At 41.7% G+C, this 28,000-nt stretch overlaps 1 protein-coding gene across 1 annotated transcript; it reads left to right on the top strand.

The window, feature by feature from the left end:
- The first annotated feature begins 17,961 nt into the window (after nt 1-17,961).
- LOC111598123 (mucin-19) lies at nt 17,962-27,225 on the top strand. The gene is made up of 5 exons (XM_023313181.2): nt 17,962-18,001; nt 23,679-25,246; nt 25,401-25,553; nt 25,757-26,464; nt 26,523-27,225. Exons 1-5 carry the CDS (start codon nt 17,988-17,990, stop codon nt 26,750-26,752), a joined length of 2,673 nt encoding a protein of 890 aa, XP_023168949.2. The 5' UTR covers nt 17,962-17,987; the 3' UTR covers nt 26,753-27,225.
- Nucleotides 27,226-28,000: the final 775 nt, after the last annotated feature.

The following is a 28,000-nucleotide window of genomic DNA, read 5'->3' as shown; positions in this document are numbered from 1 at the left end:
CAAGTTAGGAAATCGTATGATTACAGGGTATAAAAGAGCATGGGATAGTTGTTCACGGCGTAGGCAAAAGGGGCAGAACGTAGAGGCAGAGGCAGAGACAAAGACAGGGCTGGAGGTTGAGGTAGTAGCTGGGGCACAGGCAGTGCCAGAGCTAGACTCAGGCCCAGGGGCAGAGTCAGAGACAGGGCATGGATAATGGTCTATCGACACCAACATCGTTTAGCTTTAAGTGTTTCATTATCGAACGGCGTTTATATGACTTCTTATTTCTTTTACAACGTGTCGTATGAGTAATGGAAAGAGCTTCGAGCTGCGCCCATCAGTTGTGGGTGTGTGTGGGCGCCTGAATCGCACTGAGATTTGAAGATAAAATCAAAATTTGATTTTATTACAATCGAGAGATCGTAAATAAATATCAATTAGCCATTTCCATTGATTCAGAGTCCATAAAAAATCAAAGCAAAAAGTTCTGTGTTTACATTTTCTTTTGCGCTTTCGGATTTGCATCTATTTTAAGGCGATTGCATTTAATTATAGGTGGTAAATTTATTTTCGATTTTGTTGAACTAAGGCGAACGTTGTTTATCATAAAAAACGATAATACCCTACACGGCCGAAACACACCCAACTGGGGTCTGCAGGCCGCCAAGAGCAACTGACGCAAATGTCGACTTATCGATTTCTTGATATGAAAACCTGAAACATTTGACAATTTTCGTGTGAGATATGTGGCACAGATATGCCTGGCCGACTGGATGAATGTGATTGGGATCGTTATCTAAACATGTTGCCGGCGACAATGGCTAGCAAATAGCACTTATCATCGCATATGAAAGGCGTTCTAACTGATAGACCCTCGCTCAATTATGGCAGCCCACTGGGCCAAGCATGCTAAAAAAAACCAAGCAAAAATAAAAATTGTCAACAGCGTGCAACAACAGAAATTATCTAATTTGTGTTGGTGCTTTCCATAGATCGATTTCTAGATTAGAATTTCAAACTTGAACTCGCTGCGAGTTCCTCTCTTAAGTCAAGTTTCATTATGGTTGTGGTCCTAGCTAAGTGTACGTGCATAGCTGAAGCAGGAATTCCTCTAAGACTGTTATCGATACATTAACGATTATATCGATCAATTTATATTGATAAGTGATTATGATCAGAGCAGGCTGATGATGGAATATATCTATATACATACATATACGTATACCAGCTATACGTAAGAACTCGGTCATCGACAGGTACAGCTGTATAACGACAGGTTACAAAATTTGTTATCGATAGGCTATAGTTTAGTGGAAACAGCTTCAGCAGCTGCGCAATTTAGTCTGAGTCAAAAAAGCTGGAAATTAGTTGCTAAAGTTATCGATATATATCGGTAATTATGCAATTTTCTACTTTAGTTTCATGTATCTTCGTCTGGCAATATTAGTTAGACAACTGTCAGCAAAAAAATGTACGATATTTATCTATTTTGTTGTCGATCACATTACAGGGTATGCGAAAGTCGTGCAACCATTTGCAATTTGAGCTGAGGCAGCCTTATGTCTTATCTATAAATACATTGCTCATGGCAAACATCTGCCTTACTCCAGTTGCAGGGTATCAGCGAGTCGTTCAAGCCTCAAGCGAACAGTTTGCATTTTGCGTGTCATTCAAACAACTTGAATGGCTGCAAAAAGGTGATTTCTGACGGCAGCTAATTGACGAGCCGAATGACTCGCCAGATGAGCTATGAGCGGGGGCTGCAGCTGTGGGTGGGCAAAAGTGCGTGTGTGTGTGCGTCATGGATAAACAATAACTGTAAACGAAGACGTCACAAGCAGCCGAAATGCGTAATAGAAGAAAGAGCAAAGAAATTAAATTGAAACTCAAAATGAAAATGAAAATGAAAGCATAAACCAAGCAGAGACTAAACAAAGTTAAAGGCGAACGGATGGATCAGTGTGTGGGGCGGCGAAAACAGTTCCTAGTGAGTGTTAACACTCACACTCACACACACACACACATAGCAATTGAAAAAATGATTAAGCGAGTTGTTGGAAATATTTGTATTGGATATTAAATGCTTATTCTGCTTCTTCTCTTTCGCGCAATTAATTAGCACGCCCCTAAACGACCACGCCATCCCGCACCTCACCTAGACCAATTGACGAAGACCGTTGATGCAGCAGGGGTGCGCTGCAAGTGGGGGACGTAACTGGCGACACGGCGTCTGATTCTGATGAAATTGTGCGAAAGCAAAAAACTAGCCCGGATCGGGGGGAGGAATTTAAGAGGGGCGGATGCAGGCTTAGAGTTGACTCGACGTTTGCCTGCACTTTGCTGCAATGCCAATTAAAATGGGTTTTATCACGGGTAGGTCCAGGAGGAGTACGGGGTAGGGGGCAGCGTGCAGGGGGTTCGCTTGTTGGTCATTCATGACATTCGTTTTGTAGTATTTATTAGGTCATTCATGCGATCGATTTCATTCAAAGCGCTGCGCATGATGTCATCTCTCACTCTAGCGGATCAGATATAACAATTAAAAGCCAGCAATTGCCGCACTAATCGTGCTGTGGAAAAGCCCAACTTTTCAGCAAGCGGGAAAGTTTTCGCTTGCTGTTGCCAACCAATTTGCAATTTGCCAATTGCCAATTAACCATTGATGGGCTATAAAATCAATCAAAACTACGACGATTAATGTCATAAGCAAAATACGAAGTGAAAATTCACACGAATCGAACTGTCAAATACCCATATATATTTATATATATCGATCAATCGATCATATCGATCAAAAGCTATCAAAGTTTTCCTATACTTTGGCTTACATCAAAAAGTTGAAACCTGCATCTTGACTCAATTCCAAAATCACGCAAGTTTCAACAAATTAGGTAACTTTTCATTTAACCAAATTTGATTAAATAATTTACAGTTACCACCTTAGAAAATTATAGAAAATTTTTGCAAAAATATCTTAAGGATGTTTTAATTAAAATTTTAATTCATCAAATTTTATTACATTTTTGCCATTACAATTTTATAATGACTAAGGCAAGCAAAAATACATGTTTTATTACAACTGCCTAAAAGCATGCTACAAAAAGTGCCTCGAATGTTAGTAAAGACGCCAACCAAATGTGAAGCACTTAATTTGAGTGCTCTGTTTGGCATGTTAGGTGCATGTCTATACTAGTTCGTAGTCAGCGTAAAAATGTACCCTTTACGATTTTGGATGTCAAGTTTGTCCTAACGAAATTTCCTGTGTATAACAGAGTTGTCGAAAGAAGACTTTGTGAGGTGCGTGCATTGGCTAAGTTGGGGCATTCGCTAAGCCAGATTTGACGACAGTAGCTGCTTGGGCAATTTACTCTTTTAACGAAACGACAAAGAACCGTTTAGCACAATTAACGAACAACCGTTTAGCCGAGACACAAACGTTGCTATTCGAAAGCAAAAAGAAACGGTAAATAGAAACCGGAAATGGCAAATGCTTTCTCAAGGAACGTGAGATGGGAATGAAAATATATGTGATATATGAGATTATAGTACAATCTATTATATATTGTAGGTAATATACTTGTTAGAGTAAAGCTGCTTTATTATCAATTAAAATCGATAAATGTATATATCTATATCTATATCTAATTGTTAGCAGGCCATTTGTTAGTCGGGCACTTCTTTCAGCCTCTGCCTTATTGGTACTTCGCATGACATTTGAAGCATTTGTGATTCACTCACAATTGGAATTGCATTCTCAACTATTCACAATGGCGCGGGCAGTTCACAGCGAACGAGTCGATAGAGCGCATGACTCACACCCCTTATACGGTCTATACACAACTGTCGATTGATCTGCGGCCCGAAGACATATATACACAAAGGTAAATGAAATCAAATAGAGGTAAGCAGGCGCAGTGTGTGTGTGTGGGAGCGAGACACGACTGGCTGATGCCCTGTGCTCGAGCGAACTTTGCGGATAATTCAGATACTTCAAATCGATATTTATCGATAAACTAGCAATCGACTAGCGCAAAGCGTCTGTCGATAAAACCTAGATGACCTATCAGTCTTTAGATATTGATATTGGAGTTAACTACAGTTAAGATGGATATCCCATGGCAGATACCCTCGACAAGCAGACAGATAGCTTTTAGCTATCATTAGTCAGTCAGTCAGCGAGAGCGGCCGAGGGAGAGAGATCTGCATATGTCATATGCTAAGCAGTATACCCAGTTTATATATATTTTACACACAATTACAGGGCATCTATGCATACACAGAAACCGCATAAGACGCGACAGAGACTGAAGCAACAGCAACAGCAACAGCAACAAATGCAACTAGCAACAATTACAAAATCAACAATTCTGGTCTGCGAGTAGCTTTGCTGGCAGCAGCAACAACAACAACAACCAACAACAACACGTAAAACAACAACCACTGAGACGTGTGCAACAGTTGGCCCGTTGCCAGTTGCCACAAGGCGCGCAGTCAACCAAGTCCCAAGCCCCAAGTCTCCAGATGCGGCAGCAACTTAAAGCCAAATATTATTGTGTGTGTGTGTGTGTGTGTGTGTGTGTGTGTGTGGGTGCAGTGTGCCATAACACACACACACACATACTCTCATGCACACACACACACCCCCAACAAGCAGGCAGCTGTCTAAATGCAAAATCCAAATTCAGCTCCAAAAAGAAGTTGTGTTAAGACCTGTGTGTGTGTGTCCCGGTGTGTGTGTGTGTGTGTGAATGGAGTTTAAAGTTTGTTGTTTGCATTTGTATTTTGTTGTGTTATACCTTATATATTTATATATACTTTTTTGGGGCTTTTCTGTCGTCAGTTTTTCGAAATTCGAAACATTAACGGAAAGTCAGTTGAGGTAATTGGACGCGTTTAAAAAGCGCAGCGTGAAAAGCGAGTGAAAGAGCTAGACATATATAGAGTGGGAGAAGGAGAGAGTGAGAGACAAATTGAGTTGGCTATCAAAGCTGTGACAGAAGCAGCAGCAGCAGCAGCAAAGTCTGCAAAGTGCGTGCAAAAAATATTTAAAAAAAAAAACTAATTAAAAATTAAAAAAAAATGTAAATAAACAACTTTTGCTTAAATTAAGTTGTTGTTGCGCTTTTAAATAATTTGTTATTTTTTAAATTATTTTTTAATTTTATGAAATTTTTATTTCATTTATGTTATTATGTTTATGTTTATGTTTTTTTTTGTTGAAGCAATAAAAAGTGTAAAAGGCGCTGAGTGAAGTGTTGACATTAGCTTATTGTTATTACATACATATATATATATATATATATATATATATATATATACAATATATATGATCTTTCGTTTGCTGGCAAGTTAAAAGAAACTGTTGAAGCTGTCGCCAAACCCAAGCAAAAGCCAAATATTTGTAAGTAAAAGCGAGGCAATGCCTTGCAATTGGCTAGATATATAGCTATAGAGCATGTAGATATACTAGTTATATTTATACATTTGAAGCACATCGGCTGGCCTCTTCCACTCTGGTTCTTCTGGCTGAGAGAGGTGAAGAGGAAAGGAGAGAAAGAAAGAGAGTTAATATAATATATTGAATTCTTTTCAAATCAAACTGCATCTTCCAATTTCTTTACTCTTCTACTCAAGCAGCAAACTCTGATCGATATTTATCGATTTAATAACGAAATTAGAAATACAATCGCAAACTACTTCCATTGAGCTGTATTTAAAGCTGACATAAAGATCTAAAAGTCGAATAGAAAAAAGTCAAATTTAATTTAAGTGTAAAGACAACAAATATTTATCGATTCAGCTCAAATGAGACTAGTTAGACTAGAGATAGATAAGGAGCACAGAACTGGCCAATTAGCTTAGTAATTTATTTCAGCTAAAACGAAAAGGAAATTGTTTAACCTGAAGAGAGACAATAGAGTCGTTAAATGTGGTCGCATTTCGTTTTCTTTTCGCGGTCATTTAGAAGAGCTTTGCCAATGTTACATTATCTTGATTTATGCAAAGTAGTTTTCACTTAAGATCCAACCATCTTACAAATTTGTTGTGCAAACGAATATGCTCCGCTGGCTCTTGTATAATGCCAGCAAACGGCGCTGTTTTTCACGGTCTTTGCCATTCGACAGCGGACAACACAGCGCATACATGTGTGTGTATGTAACGACGTACATATGTATATATATACAGGTATATATAACTGCATATATATAACTGTAGTTCGTATTTATTGCCGGCAATTTCTTGGCTTTTGCCAATTTCCAAAGCGATTGTACAATCGATCGAATAATGAAAGTCGTCTTCGTTGTTGTTGTTGTCGTTGTTGTTGTTGCAGCAAGTTTTCTAAACATTGCCAAAGCGACAACAACAACAACAACAACAATAAATGGACTACAAACTATCAATACATGATCTTCATGGAGTGCGCCACTGCCCCTTTGCACCCACAACTCCAACGCTCCAGCTTCTGCACTCAGGCCTCAGCGGCTGCTTCTTCTTTGTCTGCTTCTGCGCGTTTTCGCTTTGGAAAACAGTTTCGCAAGGCAACGCCTCGTTTTGGTCTCCGAATGATATCTGTCGATTGCCAATGGAAATGGAAATGGAAATGGAAATTGAACTGGAAGTGGAAGCTGTTCAGTCGCATTTCGAATTTCATTTCAATGTCAAAGTCAACTTTAGGAGTTGATTAAGATCTTTTGAATAAAGCCGACAGAAAAGCACTTCATAAGGCAACGAACTGGTCTCAGCTGTGAGAGAATTTGCTGTGAGTTCACTAAAGGGATGGGCTATAGTTGGCTCATAGTCTAGCTATATTTAGGGTCTAGTAACCATCTCTGGATCTACTTGAGATATGACTTACTTTCATATAGACAAGACTTCGACACTTGACATATCTGGCTGAAAGTTCTGCCATAGGCGAAAAAACTCTCACTTCTGCTGCGGCTACAGCCAGACTATGATCTAAGAGCTCAAATTTGAGCTAGACGTCGCAACAAACCGCATTTCGAGTAGTATTTGCTGTGTGTTTGTGTGTGTTTGGCTTCACTAATTGCTTGTTGGCTTTGATTGCCTTGGCGCGCTCATCTTTCGGCACGACTTTCATCACAATTGGACAGCGGCTCGCTTCATGCACTTTCCATTCCATTCCTTGTGGCTCTCTATGCAATGCGCATGCCAAAAACAATAACAAAAACAAAAACAATGAAAAAATAACAACTTTTCACCCATCAAGCATGGCCAGCCATAAACACAGAAATTTGTGCCCATCATTTTATATTTGTAGTTTTTTTTTATAAATTTTGTCGTCGTCTTTCCCTAGCCTGTCTTACGTCAGCGGCCAAAATTCAAATGCGAATCCAATTCCAAAGTGCGTTCCACACATAATTAGTTAACACTGCGAGCAGCGTTGGCCAGCTCGCATGCCAAATGCATAACCAGACGATCACCGTTCAGTGATCACCGATCAGCGATCAGCGATCACTTAACCGCAACGGCAATTGGAAACCGGCAACGGCAACGGCAACGGCAGCGGCAGTGGCAACGGCAAATGGCAAAAATGGAAACCGGAACCAGCGACTCGAAGTCGAATCGGGCGGCCGTTAAGTGAGCCACAAGAAAGAAATAAAAACAAACGACAAACAAATCAAAAAAATGCCCAAAAATCGTGTAGGTGTTGACAAGTAGATCACGAACACCTCAGCGCACTCATCGGCGTGGCCACTGCATACTGCTTACCTGGTCAGCGATCACTGATCGGAGCTGAGCTGCCACTGATCCCAGTCACTGTTCACATAGAATGAAGTGAACTTGGCTAGAGAAACTTTTGATCTAAACTTTCATCTATCCTCTTTCATCTCGATCTTTACTTTGATTTGCAGCTCAATCTTCATTGAGGAAAAATCATTCAGTTAGAAAAAAGTTTTACTGAAAGAGATAGAGTTCGATCTTAGGTTCAAGCAATCTAAAGGCATTCAGTATGATTGTGCACTGATCACTGAATATCAACCAGAAGTAAATATTTATTAGATACATTGATTGATCTGATACAGAGATTGATCTTTCTGCATATTGATCTAGCCAAATCGATCTGCATATTGATCTCTATTAATCATCATATCGATCTTTATTGATTTTGGTATATTGATCTCGATGAGTTCTGCTCGCCATATTCCGCTTTTTTGATCTCTATATTGATATCCACTGATCGCCAAATCTCTCTACATTAATTTCCATATCGATCTATATCAATCTGTGGATCGATCTATATTGATCTCCGGATCGATCTGCACTCATCGCCATATCAAACCATAATTACCTTCATACCGATCTATATTGATCACTAAATATATGTATATTGATCTTTTTACCCAGCTAAACTGCTCCACTGATTATATTTCATATCATTCTGCCATCCGTTTCAAGCAGGAAGCTCCATTTCTCGTTTCTCATAGAAAATAAATCGGATCTGTTGCTAGCTCGATCTGCATATTGTTATACATAACGATCACCTCATCAGCATTTCAGCTAAAAGCTCTGTTGTGCGTTGTTTTAATAAGCATTATTTATTGATCACTATTCAGTGATCACTTCGCCACTTGCACTGATCACATTCATTCTGCGACGAGCCACAGTGAGAGTAGGACAGAGAAAGAGAGCGGGGAGAAAGAGAACAGCCCAACTGCAAAGCTGTTGACTTGGTCTCAATTTCGATCTCGAACCGGGCCACAGCCACAAAAATCTAGTTCAACTAGTTAGTTAGCATACGAATCTGGTCTCTAAGGCTGATGCTGATGCTGATGCTGTGGCTGTGGCTGTTGCTATTGCTGATGCTTGAGCACTGAAGTCTGGCACTGGCCTTGAGCTTCAGCTTTAGATTCAGACTCAGACTCGGAGTATTAGCGTCATTCGAATGCGAGCAGGCCATAAAAAATAGATCGTCGATCGAATGCAAACTGCCAAATTACCTAACACGTCGACGAAGACGAAAATCACTTTGATAGACTCAATCGATGGATAGAGGGGGAAGTTTTCAATTGGAATGCGATGAGACGGAAACCAGCTTTCGAGCCCAACTGGACTATTCACAATGATCAATGATCAATGATCAACGATCAGTGATCAGTGATCAGTGATCAATGATCAATGCTCGTGCGATTTGACTGCTGAACATTTGCCAACTGCGGCAATAATGTCAAAGTGCTAAATGCCATTTAAAATAAAAGTCAGAAAGCAAATTGAACTCGAGGCAGGTGAGGCGTAGGTGTGTAGATGCCAGTCAGGTGTGGAGGCAGGTGGCAGCATCTGCTGCTGCTGCTGCTGCTTTTTATGGCAGGGGGTAAAAATGTTGTTCACCTTTTACAGTTGGCTCCAGCGGGGATTCGCTTTGGTTCAGATCTGTCTGTCAAGTCTGCTGCTGCTGTTGCTGCTTCTTCTTTCTCAGCTTGCTGCTCCACCTGATCACACACACAGACACACAGATAGTCGCTCTGTTGTATGCAAATGCCAAATGCTCGCAGCAGGTTTTCGCCTGGCGGGGGTAAACCACAGCCACAGTCCCGCTCTGCCCCCTCAGCCTCGCTGCGCCTCTTTCTCTCTCTCGCTCGCTCTCTCTCTTTCTCGCTCTCTTTGTGTATACACACCTCTGTCTCATTTGCAGTTATGCTTTGGTCCATACAACTCAATCTTTGAATCGTTTTAATGCCATTTTATGTAACTTCGAGGCTGCGCTGCCGGCGTCGCTGTCGACGTTGGCTGCGCAGTCAGACGCCGTGACTCAATTTCAAGTTAAACAATTTTAAATTAAACAAATTTTGTAATGAAAGAGCAGCAGAAAGGAAACAGCAACAACAACAACAACAACAACAGCATCTTAAAGTGGGTCAAAAACAACAACGCGATTAAATAGTGAAATACTGAATATGTGAATACGAATACATGTATTCGTAGTCGCATTCGCATTCGCATTCGCATTCGCATTGCGACCAAAACTTGATCATAATTTAATAATCAATATGTGAGCTTATTATTTTTGCTTGTTTTGTGCACTTGGAATTGAGACATTGCTGGCGGGATTTCAATGGCGCATTGATTGATTGATTGACGCCTTGATTGAGGCAGCCAACTGCATTGCCGCCAGCGCTCAGACAGCAACAAATTTTGTTCAGGCGGCTTTTCAAGAGATTTATGCTCCAGCTGCGGCTTGACCCAAACACACAAACTCCAACTCGACTTGTTGAATGATGAATGATGATGTACGTACGTGTTGCAGTCTGTCTTTTGATTGATGATTGATGCACAGAGTTCCACGAATTTATGTGTGACAGCCCAAGCATTTGTTTGAAGAATTTCAGCTGATCATGTAGATCGATAGATATATGGATATATAGATATATAGATATATATAGACTATATTGACTTTCTATTCAAATGACAATAATATATATACTGTGAGCTAACAGCTTCAAAACTATTCCTGATCAAATGGCAAGTCCCATTGAATAATTCAACAGCTCAATGTTATCGATAACTTAAAGAGTTGCAGAGTTACAATCACCGGAAATAGTGTCACTCTTGCTGGGTCACACCATATCTCCATTTATCCTGTAAGCAGCAAGCGTTTATTCACTTTATATGTAAACAGTGTATGCTAGTCGCGCATACCCGGTCAGCACAATTAAATAAGTATTTCCTTTATTTTGGTATTTTCTTCATAGACATACAATACATATAGAATGCATTAAGACTTGTCCTTCTCGCTTAGATCTGTTTAGTATGCAGTTGAGTTCGCTTCCTTTATGTAGTTTTTGCTTCTTCTTCAACTTTTAACGAGCTGCTCTATAAATAAGTATATGATTAAAAAGACCTCCAGATGAGCAGCCAGCTTAATTATGCACTACTCGAACTTTGGCAGTGAAGTCTGAGGTCTGAGGTCTGAAGTCTGAAGTCTGAAGTCTGAAGTCTGCCTGAATAATCAAGCGAAAAAAGCAACGAGAGCGACAAAAACAGAAAAAAGCCCCTAGACCGGAAATCGTGGAAACGCCATTGAAGGTCACAGTTCAGCGCAGCCGGCGTAGTCCACACAGAATCCACTTCGAGTTTGGCGTGCAAAACTGAATCATTTAATAGCAGCCTACATACGAGATCTATCAACATCATGATCGCCTTAGTTGCTGTCGTGAGTCTCTCAATTGTCGCCCCACACACGCATGCGATGCGTGCCACAAGGTGAGGTTCTCGAAGCTCTTCACGTTCATTGAACCCCCGGGGAAGAGGTATGGTCGGTGAGGTCCGTTGCGGCACTCCCCAAGAACAATCAGAAACGGCGACCAATAAAAGCCCAAAAAAAAAAAAAAAAAAACAGCAGAAAAAAGAAAGAATTAATTATATATTTATATATAAAAAGTGCGGTAAGACTGGGAATACAATTGCATGGAAAAGTTGATGAGCTATTAGTATACCCTATGGAAGTAATGTGAATATCAATTAGCTGCTAGAGAGTCAGACTTAGTTATTATTAGAGAGAAGAGAGAGAGAGAGAGAGAAGCAGACAGATAGAGTATAACAGCTTATGCATAGAGAATGCTTACTTGAATAAATGAGAATTGCATAGAAGAGCATTCACTAAAATTGTCATATTCGATTAGATCAGCGAGCATAAATAAGATAATGAGTTGGGAGTTCGGTTAGATAGTGACTAGCCTATCAATCAGTCAGTCAGTCAATCATTCAATCAAGCCAAACCATATGTAGTCTAAAATGCCTTTTAATTATTATACATAAACATATGTAAATTTATAATATATATTTAGGAATTCGTTTTCTTCAGACTCCTCTCGTAGATCATAGATCATGCCTAACCAAACATTTGCCCTACTCTTCAGACGCACATATGTATATAGTAAAGCTAATATTTTGAGCCCAATTAAATTTAAATCAATCGACCTCGAGCTACAGCAAACTAACAACTGCCATTTACAGGGTATACACAAAGAGTTGCAAAGCAATAAAGAAATATTTTAAGGCGAGACAGCCATATGCCGAGACAACGGGACACTGGACACTGGACACGGGCTATGGGGACTGAGGCAACGGGATTGGGGAATGGAGAATGACCATGAAGTGTGTGGCGGGGGCAAGGGGGTAGAGGCTCTGAAGTGTCTGAAGCACTACGTGTTCCGATTTTGCAAGTGGATTGCGGTACGCTTCTTGTTCAAGTATAGGCCAAGTGAATGGGCGGGGCGGGGGAGGCTTGCTCTGTGGATGGGGGCACTTAATTTTGGTTAAATGTGCGTGCGTGTGTTTTTTGAGTGTTGGTAGAGTGTTTATAGCTTTGGCCGGTGTCTACGTTGTCTCTCTCTCTCTCTCACTCTCCCCTTCTCTTTCACTCTGTGTGTGTCGACTTTTGCTGGAGATTCGGGTATTTCCTGATTGCTTTCTGAGCAGCAGCACAGGAGGAGGTGGAGCAGCGCGCTCACAGCTCTTGCATAATAATTGACAGTTATAAATTTTACTTGGCTTCACATGCGACGACCAGATTTATAGAGAGCGAGAGCGAGAGCGTGAGAGAGGGAGAGGGAGCAAGGCACTTGAGGGGGCGGGGGCGGGGGGAGGTCTGCAGGCCGGTTAATTCTTTTGGCTTTTGTCCAGTTGCCGCTGTTACCTGTGTCTCGGCCATTGGCCACTTATCCCATTTAACGAACAGCTGCCCTTACCACCCCCTACGTTCCCCTCCCTCCTATCCCTGCCCCACTGACTATGCCGTATGAAAATTTTTTTTGGGCTCAGCGCAGGGCTGGAACAGGCAATGGAACTTGGATTGCTCTTGGGTTTGGGATTGGATTTTTGTTTGGTACTGGGCTTGTTTGGCTAACGCTGACTGCGCAGTCGATGCAGACGCCGCGGCGGCGTCGCTCTGCTGCCTACGTGCGACTCTTTTGGAGTGGCTCTTGGCGAACAGCAAGCAACGATTGCAGCGCATTAACATTCCACGTTGGCCACTCCTGTTTATTTATACATCACACACACACTCACACACACATGCAAATACACTCTCAGCTTGTCTTCAAAATAAGAAGAAAAAACTGTTGAATAACAGTTGTTGATTTTTATTATTTTTTTACTTTTTACTTTTTATAGCAACTTTATTTTTATTTTTCATGCTTTACGTGTCCACGTCCATGTGTGTGTGTGCGCGTGTGTGTCTGCTAAGTTCCTTTTGGCCTAATAGCAGCAGCAACAAGGCACAACGACAACAGTTTCGCTTAACTTTAATTTACAAACTGGAAAGGCGGCTGGTGAGAGGGCGTGGCTTGTGACAAAGGCCAAAGCTGACTCAGCGCGTCATGTGCGTTTAGCTAAAGTCAGGCTTTGGGCTTAGACTCTTCTAGATGGGGAAAAAACCAAACACACATCATTGCACTTCGAGGTGATAAATAAAGCCAAAATTTAGCTGATTTCCAGCTAAAAAAGAATTCATTTCTCGGACAGTTTTATGCTTACGCAGAAGTCATAAGTCGTAAACAATGCCACGAGCGCTCTTAAAAATCAACTTAAACTCAAGAAACGATTCATGTGATTTTTGGCATTTACTGCATGAGAGCTTTGAGCTGCTGTGCAACTCACAACTGTGCTTTCATTGAGCAACGTCTCTAGCCTTGAGGAATGTGTTATTATTTTTATATTTTAATGTGCTTTCATGCTACACAAAAACTCAACAAAGTCCCATTAGCCATCTGATCTTAAGATTTCTCAGAGTTAACTAAAAGTAAAAAGTCGATGCGTTTATTGATGCGCATCTTACAAGTTTATAATTATTCGCATTGTCTCGAGTGTCCTTCGATCGTGTACCCGCCCCCAGCCCCCTCTCTCTCTCTCGCTCTGCCGACATCCTGGAATTATTGTGGCTTTTTAACGTGGCTCGTTTCGGGGCTGGTAACTTGATCAACGTGACCTCGGCATAACTTGGCTTGACTCATTTTCATCTCTGCCCGACTCAGCTCTCGTCTCTCGACTAAATTCTGGGCAATCATCAGGCGACGATCACTTGAAACTTAATCGCCACCGCCAGCGTCGCCATCTCCAAGGCCACAGCACAAGAAAAAAAAACAAGTAAAAAAAGAGCAACAGAAAATTGCGCCGTAATAATAAGAGGGGGAACACGAAATGAAAAGAAAAGAAAAAACATAAAAAAGGTAAAACCCAATGCCTAAATTACATGATCATATTTGGGCAAAGGCACTTACCTTATGTTTATATAGTATATATGAAGTAAGCACAGATTTTGCCAAGAGGATCGCTTCCCGGTTCGCTGGCCCATGCTGCACTTTTTGCTGTTGCTGTAGACGCTGAAGAATTTGTCAGATGCGATTTGGCTCGTTTCATTATTCAATTGCAAAGTCAACTGAAAATAGTTATCGTTCAATGCTAATTAGTAAATCGATTGATCAAGCGATCTAAAATGATCGCTGGGCGGAAAATTTGACTTATTTTTAAACCTGATTTCAGTTTGAACGAGTTTTAAAGCGAATTTGAATTGGAAATAAAATTAAACAAAAACTTTAAGCTTTACATTACGTTATGAACGTTCAAGCATGCAAAATATTCAGGAATTCAAATTGGCTGCGAGCCGGTTCGCTTTCAGCTTCAAATTCCAGTGCTTATTGCCCTGAACAAAAGCCCCGAAGAATTTTTGGGGTAAAAGAGCAACCGAAACCTAAGTAAAGAGAAGAAGCCTACTTGAATCTTCTACTGAACCATATTTGTATCTTGGGCAGAGCAGAAAATTCGTTTAAATAAAATTCAAATCAACTGAATCGAAAGAAGAGTTTTACGCCGACCCGAACCGAACCAGAGTATAAACCGAACCTCAATCGAAGCCGAACCTCAGTACAATTCTTAGGTCGAGCCGAATCTGTGTGCAAATGCTATCTAAACGGAACTCTTGGCTGAACCGAACCTGAATCAAAACATCACTAGAACCAAGTCTTGACTACGCCGAACTGAACTTGAACTGAACTCTCAACTGAAACATCTAAAGTTAAGTATGGAAAGAACAAAATATTGAATCGTGAGCTGCTGAACCACACTGCAAACTGCTTTCCATCAGACTTGCGATGCAAGCGAAATACCCTAGGTTTGTTCACATTTTACGAGCTTATGGTCTACCCATATAGATGTGTGTAGTGCCTTTAAGCTAAATGCTGAACCAGTTTAGTGGGGCGCTAGTGGCTGGACTTTCAAATGTCGTAGCTCATAACCCGAATCCAGATACAATTATTCAATAAAAATGCCCAAGATTAAGTTTCTCAGCTAAAAGATCGCATTTCACGTAAAGCACTTGATAAGCTTTTTCGCTGAGCCAAACGAAAGTGCATTTTGCAGAAGAAGCGGCGCGCTCTGAAGCATTTCACTTTTCAACAGAGACAGGGATGGAGATAGGGACGGAGGGGGAGAGAGCTAAAAATGTGGCATAAATGATAAAAATTGCATAAATAGGCAAATGAACAACGGTTAATCAATAAGCCAAAAGATTGAATAATAATATTTACAGCAGCAACAACAACTATCTTGAGATTGCGCGAGTTGGTCAACTTGGTCAACACGCAGCTGGCAAAGCCGGCCGGAGTTGAAGCCAAATCTTTGGCATAATTTACATGACGATCATCTGCGCTGATTGCCGGATTCGAGTTCGTTTTTCGTATTTTGTATTTCGTATTTCGTATTCGGGTTTTTTGGGCTCGGCTCCACTTGGCTTGGGTTGGCTTTGGCGCTGTCCTGCTAATTGCAGCTAAAGCGTAGCAAAGCAGCGGCCAACGCGTCGTATGCGTAATGCGGTTAATCAACGCTGCCAATGAACAAGCCGACGTTGCTCTTTAATGATCATTATGATAGCTTGCTGTTGTTGCTGCTGCTGCTGCTGCTGCTGCTGATGATGATGATGACGACAAACGGCCTTGAGGCCAGCAGCAACAGCAGCAACAGTTAACCAGTTTGCGCTTATGAAATAGCAGCAAAGAAAGACAGACTAAGCAGAGACTAGAGAAGGAGAAGGAGAGAGGGAGAGGGGGAGAGGGGGAGAGGTTAGTCTCGCTGTATGTGTGTGCGCTGCAGCTTTGCGCATAGTGAAGAGTGAAGAGTGAAGTCAAGCAGAGCGTCGTGCTGCAGAGAGCACCCCGAAATGCAAGTGAATGTCGCTGGGTTTTGCCCGCAGCAACAACAATCAGAGCGACAGCAGCAAAAACAGAAACAGCAACATTAACAGTAACAGCAACAACTATGCAAGCAACAGCAACAGGAGAAGCAATAGCAAGACAACAATTTAAGCAACAGCAACTGAAATGGCAATAGCAACAGCAACTAGTAGAAGCAGCAGCAACAATACAAAGCTCAGCAATGGCAACAGTGACAGCATTAACAGTTCAAGCAATTGCAACAACAGCTGCAACATCAAGAGCACAAGCCAACAAGAGCAGCAGCAAGAGCAACAGCTAGCAGCAACAATCGAAGCTACATCAAAACTTACAGCAACAACAACAACAGCAAGATCAGCAGCAACAATTACAGATAGAGCAACAACAACAATAGCCAATAGCAGCAGCAACAACAACTAGCTACTACAGCAACGATACATGGCAACAACAATGAGAGCAATAGCAAATACAACAGCTTCAACCAGCAGCAGCAACAGCAACATTAGCAAGTGCTGCAGCTAAAACTGAACTTCCTAGTATCGATGCAGCGCCATTGAAAACGGCTACATATCAGAAAGTATAGCACGACAACAGCAGCAGCAGCAGCAGCAATAGTCGTCAAAGCAATAGCAACAGCAACAGCAACAGCAACAACAACAGCAGGTGTGAATGATTTAGTGTTAACATGGCCATAACCAAAGCCAAAACTCCTGGCAGTAGAGCCGCTGCTGCTGCTGTTGCCGTCTCTGTTGCTCTGGTTTATGCTGTTGACGTCGCTGCCGCTGCCGCTGCTGCTGCTGCTGCCGGCGATCGCTGGCAACGGCAACGACAACGGCAAAGGCAACGGCAACGGTTTTCGATGTCTGTTGCGTTCATCATTTTGCCATTTCACGTTCAGCTGGCAGCGAAATCGAAAGTGATTGCTCCGTGAGCTGCGAGCCAAGATCGAAGTTGGAACATTTTTGAAGATCGCAGAAGTAGAAGAAGAAGAAGCAAAACAGCCCAAAAGTAAAAATAAATATTTAAAAAAGAAAAAAAATCAACTAAAGTTAAATTAAATAATAAAAAGACGTGAAGCCAAGACCAAGACCAAGAGGAAGACGTTTGCGTGGTACAAATGCAGAGCGTGCGTCTGTGTGTGTACGAGTGTGTGTGTGTGTGTATGTTTGTGTGTGTGTGTGTAGGTTTGGCCATATAAAGGCAGCCGCTACAAGTGCCGCGACTTCATTGCAAATGCGACGCGAACAAAAATCAAAACTAAAAAATTAAAAAATAAAAAATTAAATATTTTAAATGTGCATTCAAATTAAATTTATAAATATTTACATCTTTTTATTTTAATTTTTTTTTTCTTTTGGAATTAATTTGAAATACACACACTCACACACACGCACACACACACACGCACACACATGCAAATATTGTAATTGATTTTTGTGTTCAATAACAAACAACAAAAAAAAAACAAACAAAAAATAGTAAAAAAAATGTGAAAAGTGAAAGTGCAACCATGTGAATAGTAACAACAACAACAACCACATCGAGTAAACAAATAAACAACAACAACATCTATTGATGGCCAATGTTGCATTTAAGTTCGAGGAAGCAAATAATAAAAAAAATTTAATTTAATTTTTCTTAATTGTTTTTTTTTTCGTATTTTTTTTCATTTTTTTATAGTTGAACATTTGACTTTCAGCAGTGCAAATTAAATAATTAACAACAAAAAATAACAACAATTAATAAAAAAAAGCTGCAGCAGGTGCCAACGCAACAACGACAACAACTACAACAATTACAGCAACAACAACAGAAGCCAAAATGCTGCTCAAAATGTGAGTATGAAGAGTGAAAGAAGAAGAATCATTAATAGTGTATATAGATATATAAAGGAACGGCTGGCCGACTATTTAATACACTTGCCATGCTGCAGCTGCGGCGCTTTGTGTTTACTTTCTTTATTATTTTTATTTATTTTAATTTTTTCATTTTCATAAATTTTAATTTTGATTTTATTTTTATTGGAATGAAATATGCCTAACATATTTTTTTATAAATTAAGTGGGCTTCAGAAAGAAAAAATTAACAAAATTTTAGTCCTTCATAAAAATAGTAGTGGCTACTAAAAAATGTAATGTTTTTATTATTAATGTTTTCATTTATCTTTATGCTAAGCTAACCTAACAGATCTATTATTATGAGCTATATATATAATAATATGAAAGAAAGTTGTAAATTCATTCTTATTGAAGATCTTTTCAAGCAAACAGCACAATCAACCATGATCAAGAGAGTACATGATAAGACATAGGCATTATCCGACTAGACAGTCTTCAAAGCTTGCAGTTTTATGACAATTTCATAAAAAAAAACATATTCCTTAGAGTATGAAAAAACCTGCTCATAAAATATTGCATATGAAAAGTCATAAAAAAGTTGAATACATCAAAGGGTCAAGGGTCATGGGTCAATGGATGAAAGCGATTATCATTTACTATTAATTAAAAAGGATTTAGCCAATTGTCATTTAATAGAGCACAGAATCAACACCAACACACACACACACACAGATGCTTAATATTAATATTATAAATAATTAAACTGCAAAATGAGCAAAACCGAATTTATCTGTTTTGATAATGGAAATGAACTCATAATTAATTTGATCGTAAGAGTTTCACTGATTTGTGGGAGTGAAAAGCCGAGGAAGAAGTTGCTCAAAGAATATGAAAAGTAAGCGCTGAAAGGAATCAAGCAAACGCATTAAATATTTAGCTCTATATGCCATATAATTGTCTCGATATGTAGAGTTCATTTTATATAGAAGGCAATTCTTGATTAATTAAAAATATAAAACTAAATTAAAAAATAGAACCCAAGAATATATCTTATGCCAGCGGTACCAGCAGATAAGCCTAGCTCTAGCTAATGCTCAAATAGGTCAAATATTAGTGTAACGATTCAGCCGGCTCTGACTTACATCTCTCTCTGATGCCATAAGATATTGCTGCACAAAATTTTATTAGCCTAGCTCTACCCAATACTCAGTTCACATAGTTAGGACAGGGCTAAGACCAGATAAAATAAGCAAAACTTAAATATACATTTCTTATGGGCTTGCATCTTTTTATGCATGCATATATTGCGTAATTTAATTACTTATAAATATATATATATATATTTAAACATGCCCTCGACAAGGTTAACAACAGGTTTATCTTTCAAAATGTTCAAATTAAAATTATCATATATTTATTTATTCATTTAATATAAAATAAATTTTTTGTTTTGAATAGCTAGTCAAAGACTAAAAGCAAACGACCTTCTGCAATATAACTGAAAATTTGATTTATTGAAATTTTCAAAAGATAAGAAGATAAAGCGTAGAAAAAATGTTACGAAAGCAATCAAAACTTTGGGCTAAAAAATTGAGTTCAATTTTGATTTTCGTTTTTAGCATTTTGTACATTAAACGAACTTTGCCGTATATAGTTTTTAGTAATGCACAGCTACGAGCGATGGCCGAGACACGCCTCTACACACACACACACTCTTTTTCATACACACCTTCACAATCTTTTGAGCACATTGCGTATACGCAACGTTTGACCAAGTTTATGGCTGGCTGCATTCCACACCTCAGGTATTGGTTGCAGGAGCTGCTTTTAACAGCCCGAGTGGTCAGAGTGGCTGTTTATACACACACACACACACACACACTCATAAGCATTGGTTAAACTGTGCACAACAATGTTTGAAGCTTTAGCTAATCCATCCGGCTTATGGTGGAGCGCCAGTGCCCTGCCTTCCATAGTCTACATGTCATGTGTGCTCACATTGTAAGCAGAGCATAAAAATTTCAGAAGATGCTGTGGCATGTGTGTGGAAGCCTGCGCGTGTGTGTATGTTGCACAGTGAAAACAGCTCATGGATTTGGCATGCAGATTGTTGGCCTTGGCTGGACAAGTTTTTGCTGTTGGCTAAATGGACAGGCTGACAGACAGAGAGACAGACTGAAAGACAGCTAGTCAATCAGCTAGTTAGTCAGTCAGTTAGTCAGTCAGTCAGTTAGTCAATCAATTTAATATGACTGCAGCGTGGCAGCGTGGACAGGCCAAAAGCCTCAGCTAATTGCCAAGCCAAGGCAGGCGGCGGCTGCGACTGCGGCTGTGTCTTGCTCGCTCGCTCTCGCACGCAGGCGTGACAAAAGGTCAGTTAGTCAGACGGTCTTTTGAAGACAACATGGCCAAAGGCATAAGAAGTCAAAAACCTTTTGGCTAAACAGACACAGCCAGTAATGCAACGGCAGCAGCACCACCAGCACCACCACCACCAGCAGAAGAAACCCAAACCAAACTTATTTTACATTTCATGGCTCCGTTGTTTGTTGTTGCTGTTGTTGTATGCTTCACTGCGCTTCCAGCGCTTGTCGCGACGTCAGTGGCCTCCAAGTGGCGTCTATAAAATATACACAAGACACAGACACACACACGAACACACACACATGTGCAGCACATCGACAGCCGCCGCCAACGCAGCCGCCGCATCAAATGGCCAAAAAGAAACCGTCAAAACGCATGCGCAGCGGCTTAAGAAAAAATCACATTTGGAATTGCCAAATGTGAAATACAAATTGCATGCCACACCCGCTAAGACAGCTGAGCAGCGCCGCCTCCCCCGCCCACACTTCCCAGCCGCTGCAATGGGCAATTGGCAATTGGCCTTTCCAAAACGGGCTCGAAGAAGACAATGGTGCCGGGCTTCGAAAAAGCGGCTACGACTTTGGCCTGTGTCTCGGCTGTGGCTGGCGCATTCATTAAGTCATTCACACTCACACTTACATTCGCTCATACACTCACTCGTCCATTCACGCAGGCATTCAGTTAGTCAATTGCACATTCGCCTGGCCCAACGACGGGTACTCCTAATACACTTACATCAGTAGTGCTCAGTGCCCCGTTACTTGACACACACACACACACACACACACACACACACACACACCCATAGGCAGTTAATCAGTCATTCACATTCACAACACTTTGTTAAGTGCTCTCTGACATTGTCAAAGACAGTGGGGCAAGGCCAATAGAAAATGTCATGAAATTTCTCGATTCCTTGAACGAGGGAAATTAATTCAAAATATTTCTATAAAATAGAATGTTGAAGCGGAAGTGAAAGGCAGTTCAATTATTGAATGCTAGTTAACACATAGAGGGGCGTGGCCAGCCTTGCATTAATGCGAAAGTCAAGTAACAAACGTAGAGAGAGAAGAAAGAGAGAGGAAAGGGTAGAGTCAAAGGGTGACATTGGGGACAAGATTATATTGCGCTCAAGCAAAAATCAATCGATTACATAAAGTTATCGATACTTTTGCAGATGCATGAAACACAGTAAGATACAGTTATAGACATAATTCAGCAGAAAATGAACATATTCATAAATATGTAACAAGTTTTTTATGCACACAACGATAGATACAAGTTATCGATAACTTTTAAGTTCTGGCAAATATCATAAGACACAATCAAGCAGTCAGATAGATATGCTTATATAGCCATGTGACAAGTATCTATATAAATGTTAGCCATTCCCATATATCATTTAAATAGACATCGTTAAGTACAAGTTATCGATAGTTGCTATAGATATGTATAGATAGATATATATAATTTTATTTATTTATAATTTTATTTTTAGTTGGGTAATACTTAGCTTATGTATATTCCAGACTATAATTTATAATATAAATATTCAGTTTCAAAACTATTTGTAGTTTGATTGACCCGCTCCCTGTCCTCAAATAGTTCTTAAGCTTTTCAAGTGCTCAAGAAAGTATTATTTTTGTTGGCTTTGAGTGTGGTATATTGGCTTATTTCGTACCACTGTGCCATAGCCAAATTATTGCACATTGTGCGCTGCTGTTGAGAGGTGCGCTGTGCGCATTATCACCTCATGCATAACATGGCCAAGAAGTCGGACAACTGCCCTAAGTAAACGAAAAACAATCAAGAAAAGGCAACATTTTTGCTTTCAATCCCTGCCTCTGCTGTAGAGTCCCCTCTGTACCATCCTTTCTCGTTGTCTTCCAAACAATTTGCAGTGTGATGTGTGTAGACATAATTATAACTTTTCTTAAGCTCCATTGCTGTTGTTGTTGCCTGGGCTATTTGGGCTGCCTTTGGTTGTTGTTGCTGTTGCAATTAAAATAAGTTGAAGTTGTCTACCTTTACAACGAGCTGTTGCTGCCGCTATTGCTGCTGCTGCTGCTGTTGCTGTTATTGTCGAAACTTGTTCAAGTGAAACATAAAAAACTAAAAAAAAAATGTTAAGCGAACGGCTTCAAACAACGCGATGCCAACTGCACATAATTCAAAATGTTAAAAGTTATCGTCAAGAGCGTGCAGAGAGTAAAGCTATATATCTGTCATACACACACACACACATACTTATATAGATATACTTATATATATATCGAACCGACCCGTCGTCTGCTCTTTAAATATCGCACAGAGTCGTGTCGAGCTGTTTGCCGGCTTTGGCGTCTGGTTTCTACGAACGAAATCGAAATGGAAATTGAAATCGAAATCGAAATGGGTTAACACCTATGGCACGGAACCGGTTCCAGTTCATATTTGAACACACTCACATTTAACTGACTCCTGTCGGATTTGCCCTATGGCCAATTTAGTTTAGGTGGTTTGCCTTGAGCATTCTCCTGCTCTCTCTCTCTCTCTCTCTCGCTTTCGCCCCTCACTCTTCTCTTTATTAGCATTTACCAACTGTTTACCTATCTATTTTGTATGTTGAATGCATTGCAATGCGGATTCGCAAATCCCAATGAACTATTGCTGCAATTGCACGAACAACGAACCAAGATCCATCCGTTAGACAAGGCGATTGCATGCGCAACACCCAAGATAAAGATAGAGACGGAGAGAGAGAGAGAGAGAGAGAGAGAGAGAGAGAGGGGTGGAGGTGATCGCAGCTGTAAACGTTGTGGATGCCAGACAGCATGGCTAATGAAATTGTGAAAGGTATTTCGAGACTCAAGCAACAACATCAAATGAAGCAGCACAAAGACTCTTCGGCTATGGCCCCAAACATGATCAGTCATTAAAAGCACGCGATGATCTTGGGCTAAGCCAAATCAATCAACACTTCGAGCTCAGCCACACCAATATTTTCTTTGTTTGCTTCGTTTTCTGCTTCTTTATTAATTTTGGGTGTTGCTTGCTCAAATGAGTCAATTATGATCAATTTTGATTATGCCTGTAGACTTAATGAAGGGAAGTCGTGTGGGCAACCTAATGGGAAACTAGATCAAGGGCTGGCCAATTAAAACTCCGCCGTTCGCTTGGATTAGCGCAGGTTTATCCAATTAGTTACATAACAAAATGAGTCTTTAATTAACGCCTAAGTCGCTATGAGTTAATATTTACTTTATCGTCTAGGATCTATAGTCAGTACTCCTTAGTCTTATCTCAATGTTCCACTCTCTTTGCTTTGCAGTTGTCTAATGGGCTGCCTGGCGCTACTGGTGGCCAGCGAGGAGCTGGCTGTAGGAGCATCAGAGAATATTGAAGCGAATGCGCCGGCAACAAGCGAATTCGAGACATCGCACAAGGTGCCGGGGGCTAATGTGTTGAGCGACGAGGGTTTCCACACGGCGCACAGGATTAGCATTCGGGCCGCAGACACAGACTACTCCATGAATTTGCTGGCTACCAAGGAGCGGCCCGAGCTGAATCCAGTGCTCAGTGCGCTGATCAACGAGGACGTAATGAAGAGCATCGAGGCGAAGCGTGCCATCGAGGAGGAAGAGCTGGCCGAAGTGAAGCGCGAAGTTGAGCAAGCAGCGCTCGCCGAGCTGGAGCTGAAGAGCACCGGCGCTGGCGTCACAGAGCAGCCCACCCTGCAGCTAACCACACAGCCTACGGCAGCCAAGAAGATCGACAATCTAGATGATGACATGGTGGTCGATCCGCACGACGACTTTGTCAACCAGAACTTTGCACTGGATGGCGCTGGCAGCGAGAACAACAAGAAGTCACGCATCGAGATCAAGAAGGGACCCAACGGCCAGGACTACGAGTACGAGTATGTCTACTACTACGAGGAGGACGAGGATGCTGACAGCAAGCCCAAAGCAGCTATCGATGCACCCGCTGCCGTCGAGGCACCCGCTGATCTGACGCCCGAGACGCGCGGCAAGACACGCTATTCCAACATCGATCGCAGCACTCCGGCCACACCCAGCGAGAACAGCCTGCAGACCGGCAAGGCCAAGGGCAGGGCCTCGAATGCCGTCAGCCCCGACAACACCGAGGATATTGAAGCGGAGCGCTTGCCGTTGAACACGCGCTTCCCCAGCCGGGGCAAGAATATCGACGTGCAGCCAACTCCGGCGCTGGATTCGCTGGAAACGGCCGCAGAGCGTAAGAAGATTAGTGTGAAGCGTCCCAGCCTGGAGCTGGTCGACAGCGAGACTTTCAACACTGACGAAAAACAGTTGAAGGGTTCACGCAACGGCGACAAAGAGCTGAAGCCCGTGATAGCCGTCGAGCAAGAGCAGGCAGCAGCTGCTGCAGCAGCAGCCGCCGCCGCAGCCGCCAAGCAGGAGGAAGAGCGCGATATAACGGCCAAGCTGGATGATGAGGCTGAACAGACGACACCGTCCATGGAAAAGGCCGCACTTGATCTCTATGCCATACTCACCAACGAGAATCTCAATAACGATGAAACCACCGCAGCGGACACAAATGATGAAACCACTTTGAGTCCCGATACCGCCAGCACAGATAGCGATGATGCGGACTTGACCACGCTGCAGGATGAACTATCCTCGACAACGACAACCACGACAACAACAACGACAACCACCACAACCACCACCGAGGCACCCACCACCACAACGACAACAACAACGACAGCAGCTCCGTCGCTCTTTGGCGGCAGACGCGCAGGTCTCAGTGGTCTGGCTGGACGCAATCGGTTCAAGCTGCGCGACAGTCAAGGCGCCAGCACCACCACCACAACCACCGAGTCAACGCCCACTGAACCCACCAAAACAGGCAGAAGTAAGTAGTATACAAATTGCCAAAGAAAACTCTAGCTTCAGAAGAACAAAAACTAGTTCATATAGAACACGAAATGGTTCATCATTGACTCATTGTGGTTCATTCGAAACACAAAGCAAATTTTAAGTTTTCATTAATAAATGTTTTTCCGCAGATCGCTTCTCACGTCCCTCAATTGGCGGACGCTCCCGTCCAGGTGCGCGCACCACCGCCAGCCCCGAGCCCGCAGCGGAACCTGCTGTCGAGGAAGAAATTGTGGCCGCGAAGGAGGTGAAACCCGTTAGCTCCGGCTTTGCACGTGGCAGACGTAAGTGGAGTTAGAGTTTCCAAATTACGCTGGTAGCTAAGTTCCAGTTGTGAACTATTATGGTTCACTTTATTTAGTAGTTCAATTGGTTCAGTGCTTCACAAGCTCACGACTTGACAGAGTCAACTCTAGCTTCTGATCAGTGATCACTAATCATTGAAGTCTAGTATAAAGATGACTCATGTCTCACTTTTATCTTGCAGCACGCAACCGCTTCAATCTGCGCGGAGCCAGCACCACCACCACCACCGAGAAGTCGGCCGACGCTGAGGAGGGAGGCAGCGATGCCAGTTCAGCGGATGCCGCGCCCAGCAGCACAACAGCACGCAGCACACTGCGCAATCGTCCCGGCTTGAATCTGCGCGGACGCAGTCGCACGACCACAACGAAGGCGCCTGCTGCCGATGGAGCTGGCGCTGAGGAGGCCACGGATGAGGGCAAGGCAGCGGCAGCAGCGCCTGCCGCCGAGCCCGTGCGTCCGTCCCGCTTCAATTTGCATCGCGCTGGCGGCAACCGCTTGCTGCCACGTGGCAAGCTGGGACGTGCCGGTGTAAGCACTGAGGCGCCAAAGGAGACGGCCGAGGACTCGGCAGCCGATAGCAGCAGCCATCACAACGACGTGAAGGGCACCGAGGGCACAGCGGAGGGCGGCAGCGACACAGCCGCCGAGAAGACTGACGAGGGCGATCAAGCAGCCAATCATGCTGGACCGGTATCCAGCTTCAATCGCCTCAAGAACCGACCGCGCCTCAATGCGCTGCATAAGACTGACGCGGCCAAGCAAAAGGCAGCCGCTGCTGCTCCTGGGGCAGCTGCTGGCACAGCTCCAGTTGCAACAGCACCGCGCAAAATCAATCCGCTGCTAGCCAAGCGCCGTCTGCATTTGGGCGCAGCGGCTACCTCAACCACAGGTAAGCCACAGACAGCTCTCAGCTTCCGCCCAATTACTTTAACCACATTATTTTACAGAGACGCCCGCTGAGAGCGGCGACGGCGCCGATGCGTCCGGTGAGCAGGCCGGTAAGGACGAGCAAGCGGCGTCCGCAGCATCCAGCTCAGATGAAGTAGCCGGCGATGCGGCCAAGGAGCAGGAAACCACAGAGGCTGCGGAGGCAACCACCAAGCAGCAGGCGCGTGGCTTGGGACTCCTTGGCCAGCGTCGTCGCTTGCCCCTGCGAAAGCCAGGCACCATACTGTAAAGCCCCTCAAATGACACAACACAAACAGCAGCAGCAGCAGTAGCACGCCCCACTGCCACTGCCACTGCCAAAAGGCGGAAATGAAAGTTTGCAACGGATGTGGCAGTTGCCCCAAATCCTGTTCCCTAATTCCCTATATATTCCAACCTCTTGCCCCGCCATTTGCGCCTGCCAAGCCCCTCCCCACTCTCTGTATCTCTCTCTCTTCCGCTTTGTCTAGCTTTCCCTTCCATTTGCTGCTTTCCTCCTAATTGGTTGGTACGCACCATCCAGACCCAGCGATAATAATTTTTACAATTTTTCCCCTATTTGCAAAATGTTTTTCTTTTACTACAAATATTTTGCATAGGTTCCCGCGCCCTGTCCAACTTTTTTGTTCTGTTCTTAAAACGCAATTAGCTTTTTACACATACAATAATTAAAATAAAATATTGAAATATTATTTAAGTTCCCCCTCTCTTTGCGAAAAATAACAAAAAAGAAAAAACACGAAAAGTCACCAAAATGAATGAAGAAATAAAAGAAAATGTAAAGCAAAAGCGAGCCACATTTAGAAACATAAGCCGAATTGATATATGGCATATATGATATATATATGATATAAAATATGATGATATTGTATGATATATGATGTATGATATATGATATATGATATATGATATATGATATATGATATATGATATATGATATATGATATATGATATATGATATATGATATATGATATATGATATATGATATATGATATATGATATATGATATATGATATATGATATATGATATATGATATATGATATATGATATATGATATATGATATATGATATATGATATATGATATATGATATATGATATATGATATATGATATATGATATATGATATATGATATATGATATATGATATATGATATATGATATATGATATATGATATATGATATATGATATATGATATATGATATATGATATATGATATATGATATATGATATATGATATATGATATATGATATATGATATATGATATATGATATATGATATATGATATATGATATATGATATATGATATATGATATATGATATATGACATACGACATATGATATATGATATATGATATATGATATATGATATATACCATGCATCATATATCATATATAAGACATATAATTTATAATATATCAAAAGTACGTCATATTTCAGATATCATATACATGATATATCTTATATATGAAAATTCCACACTTGGACTATACAA

The sequence above is a fragment of the Drosophila hydei genome, unplaced genomic scaffold (assembly GCF_003285905.1).
Source record: "Drosophila hydei strain 15085-1641.00,03,60 unplaced genomic scaffold, DhydRS2 tig00000090-arrow-arrow-pilon, whole genome shotgun sequence".
In the NCBI taxonomy this organism is placed as follows: Eukaryota; Metazoa; Arthropoda; class Insecta; order Diptera; family Drosophilidae; genus Drosophila; species Drosophila hydei.
Note: the sequence above shows the minus strand (reverse complement) of the source record. Positions and strands in the feature narration are given on the sequence as shown.

What these genes read in the sequence shown, in the direction of transcription:
- LOC111598123 (XM_023313181.2), top strand. An exon ending in CGGCTTTGCACGTGGCAGAC is followed by an intron (nt 25,554 to 25,756) that starts GTAAGTGGAGTT and finishes TTTATCTTGCAG; the next exon opens with CACGCAACCGCTTCAATCTG. An exon ending in AGCGGCTACCTCAACCACAG is followed by an intron (nt 26,465 to 26,522) that starts GTAAGCCACAGA and finishes ATTATTTTACAG; the next exon opens with AGACGCCCGCTGAGAGCGGC.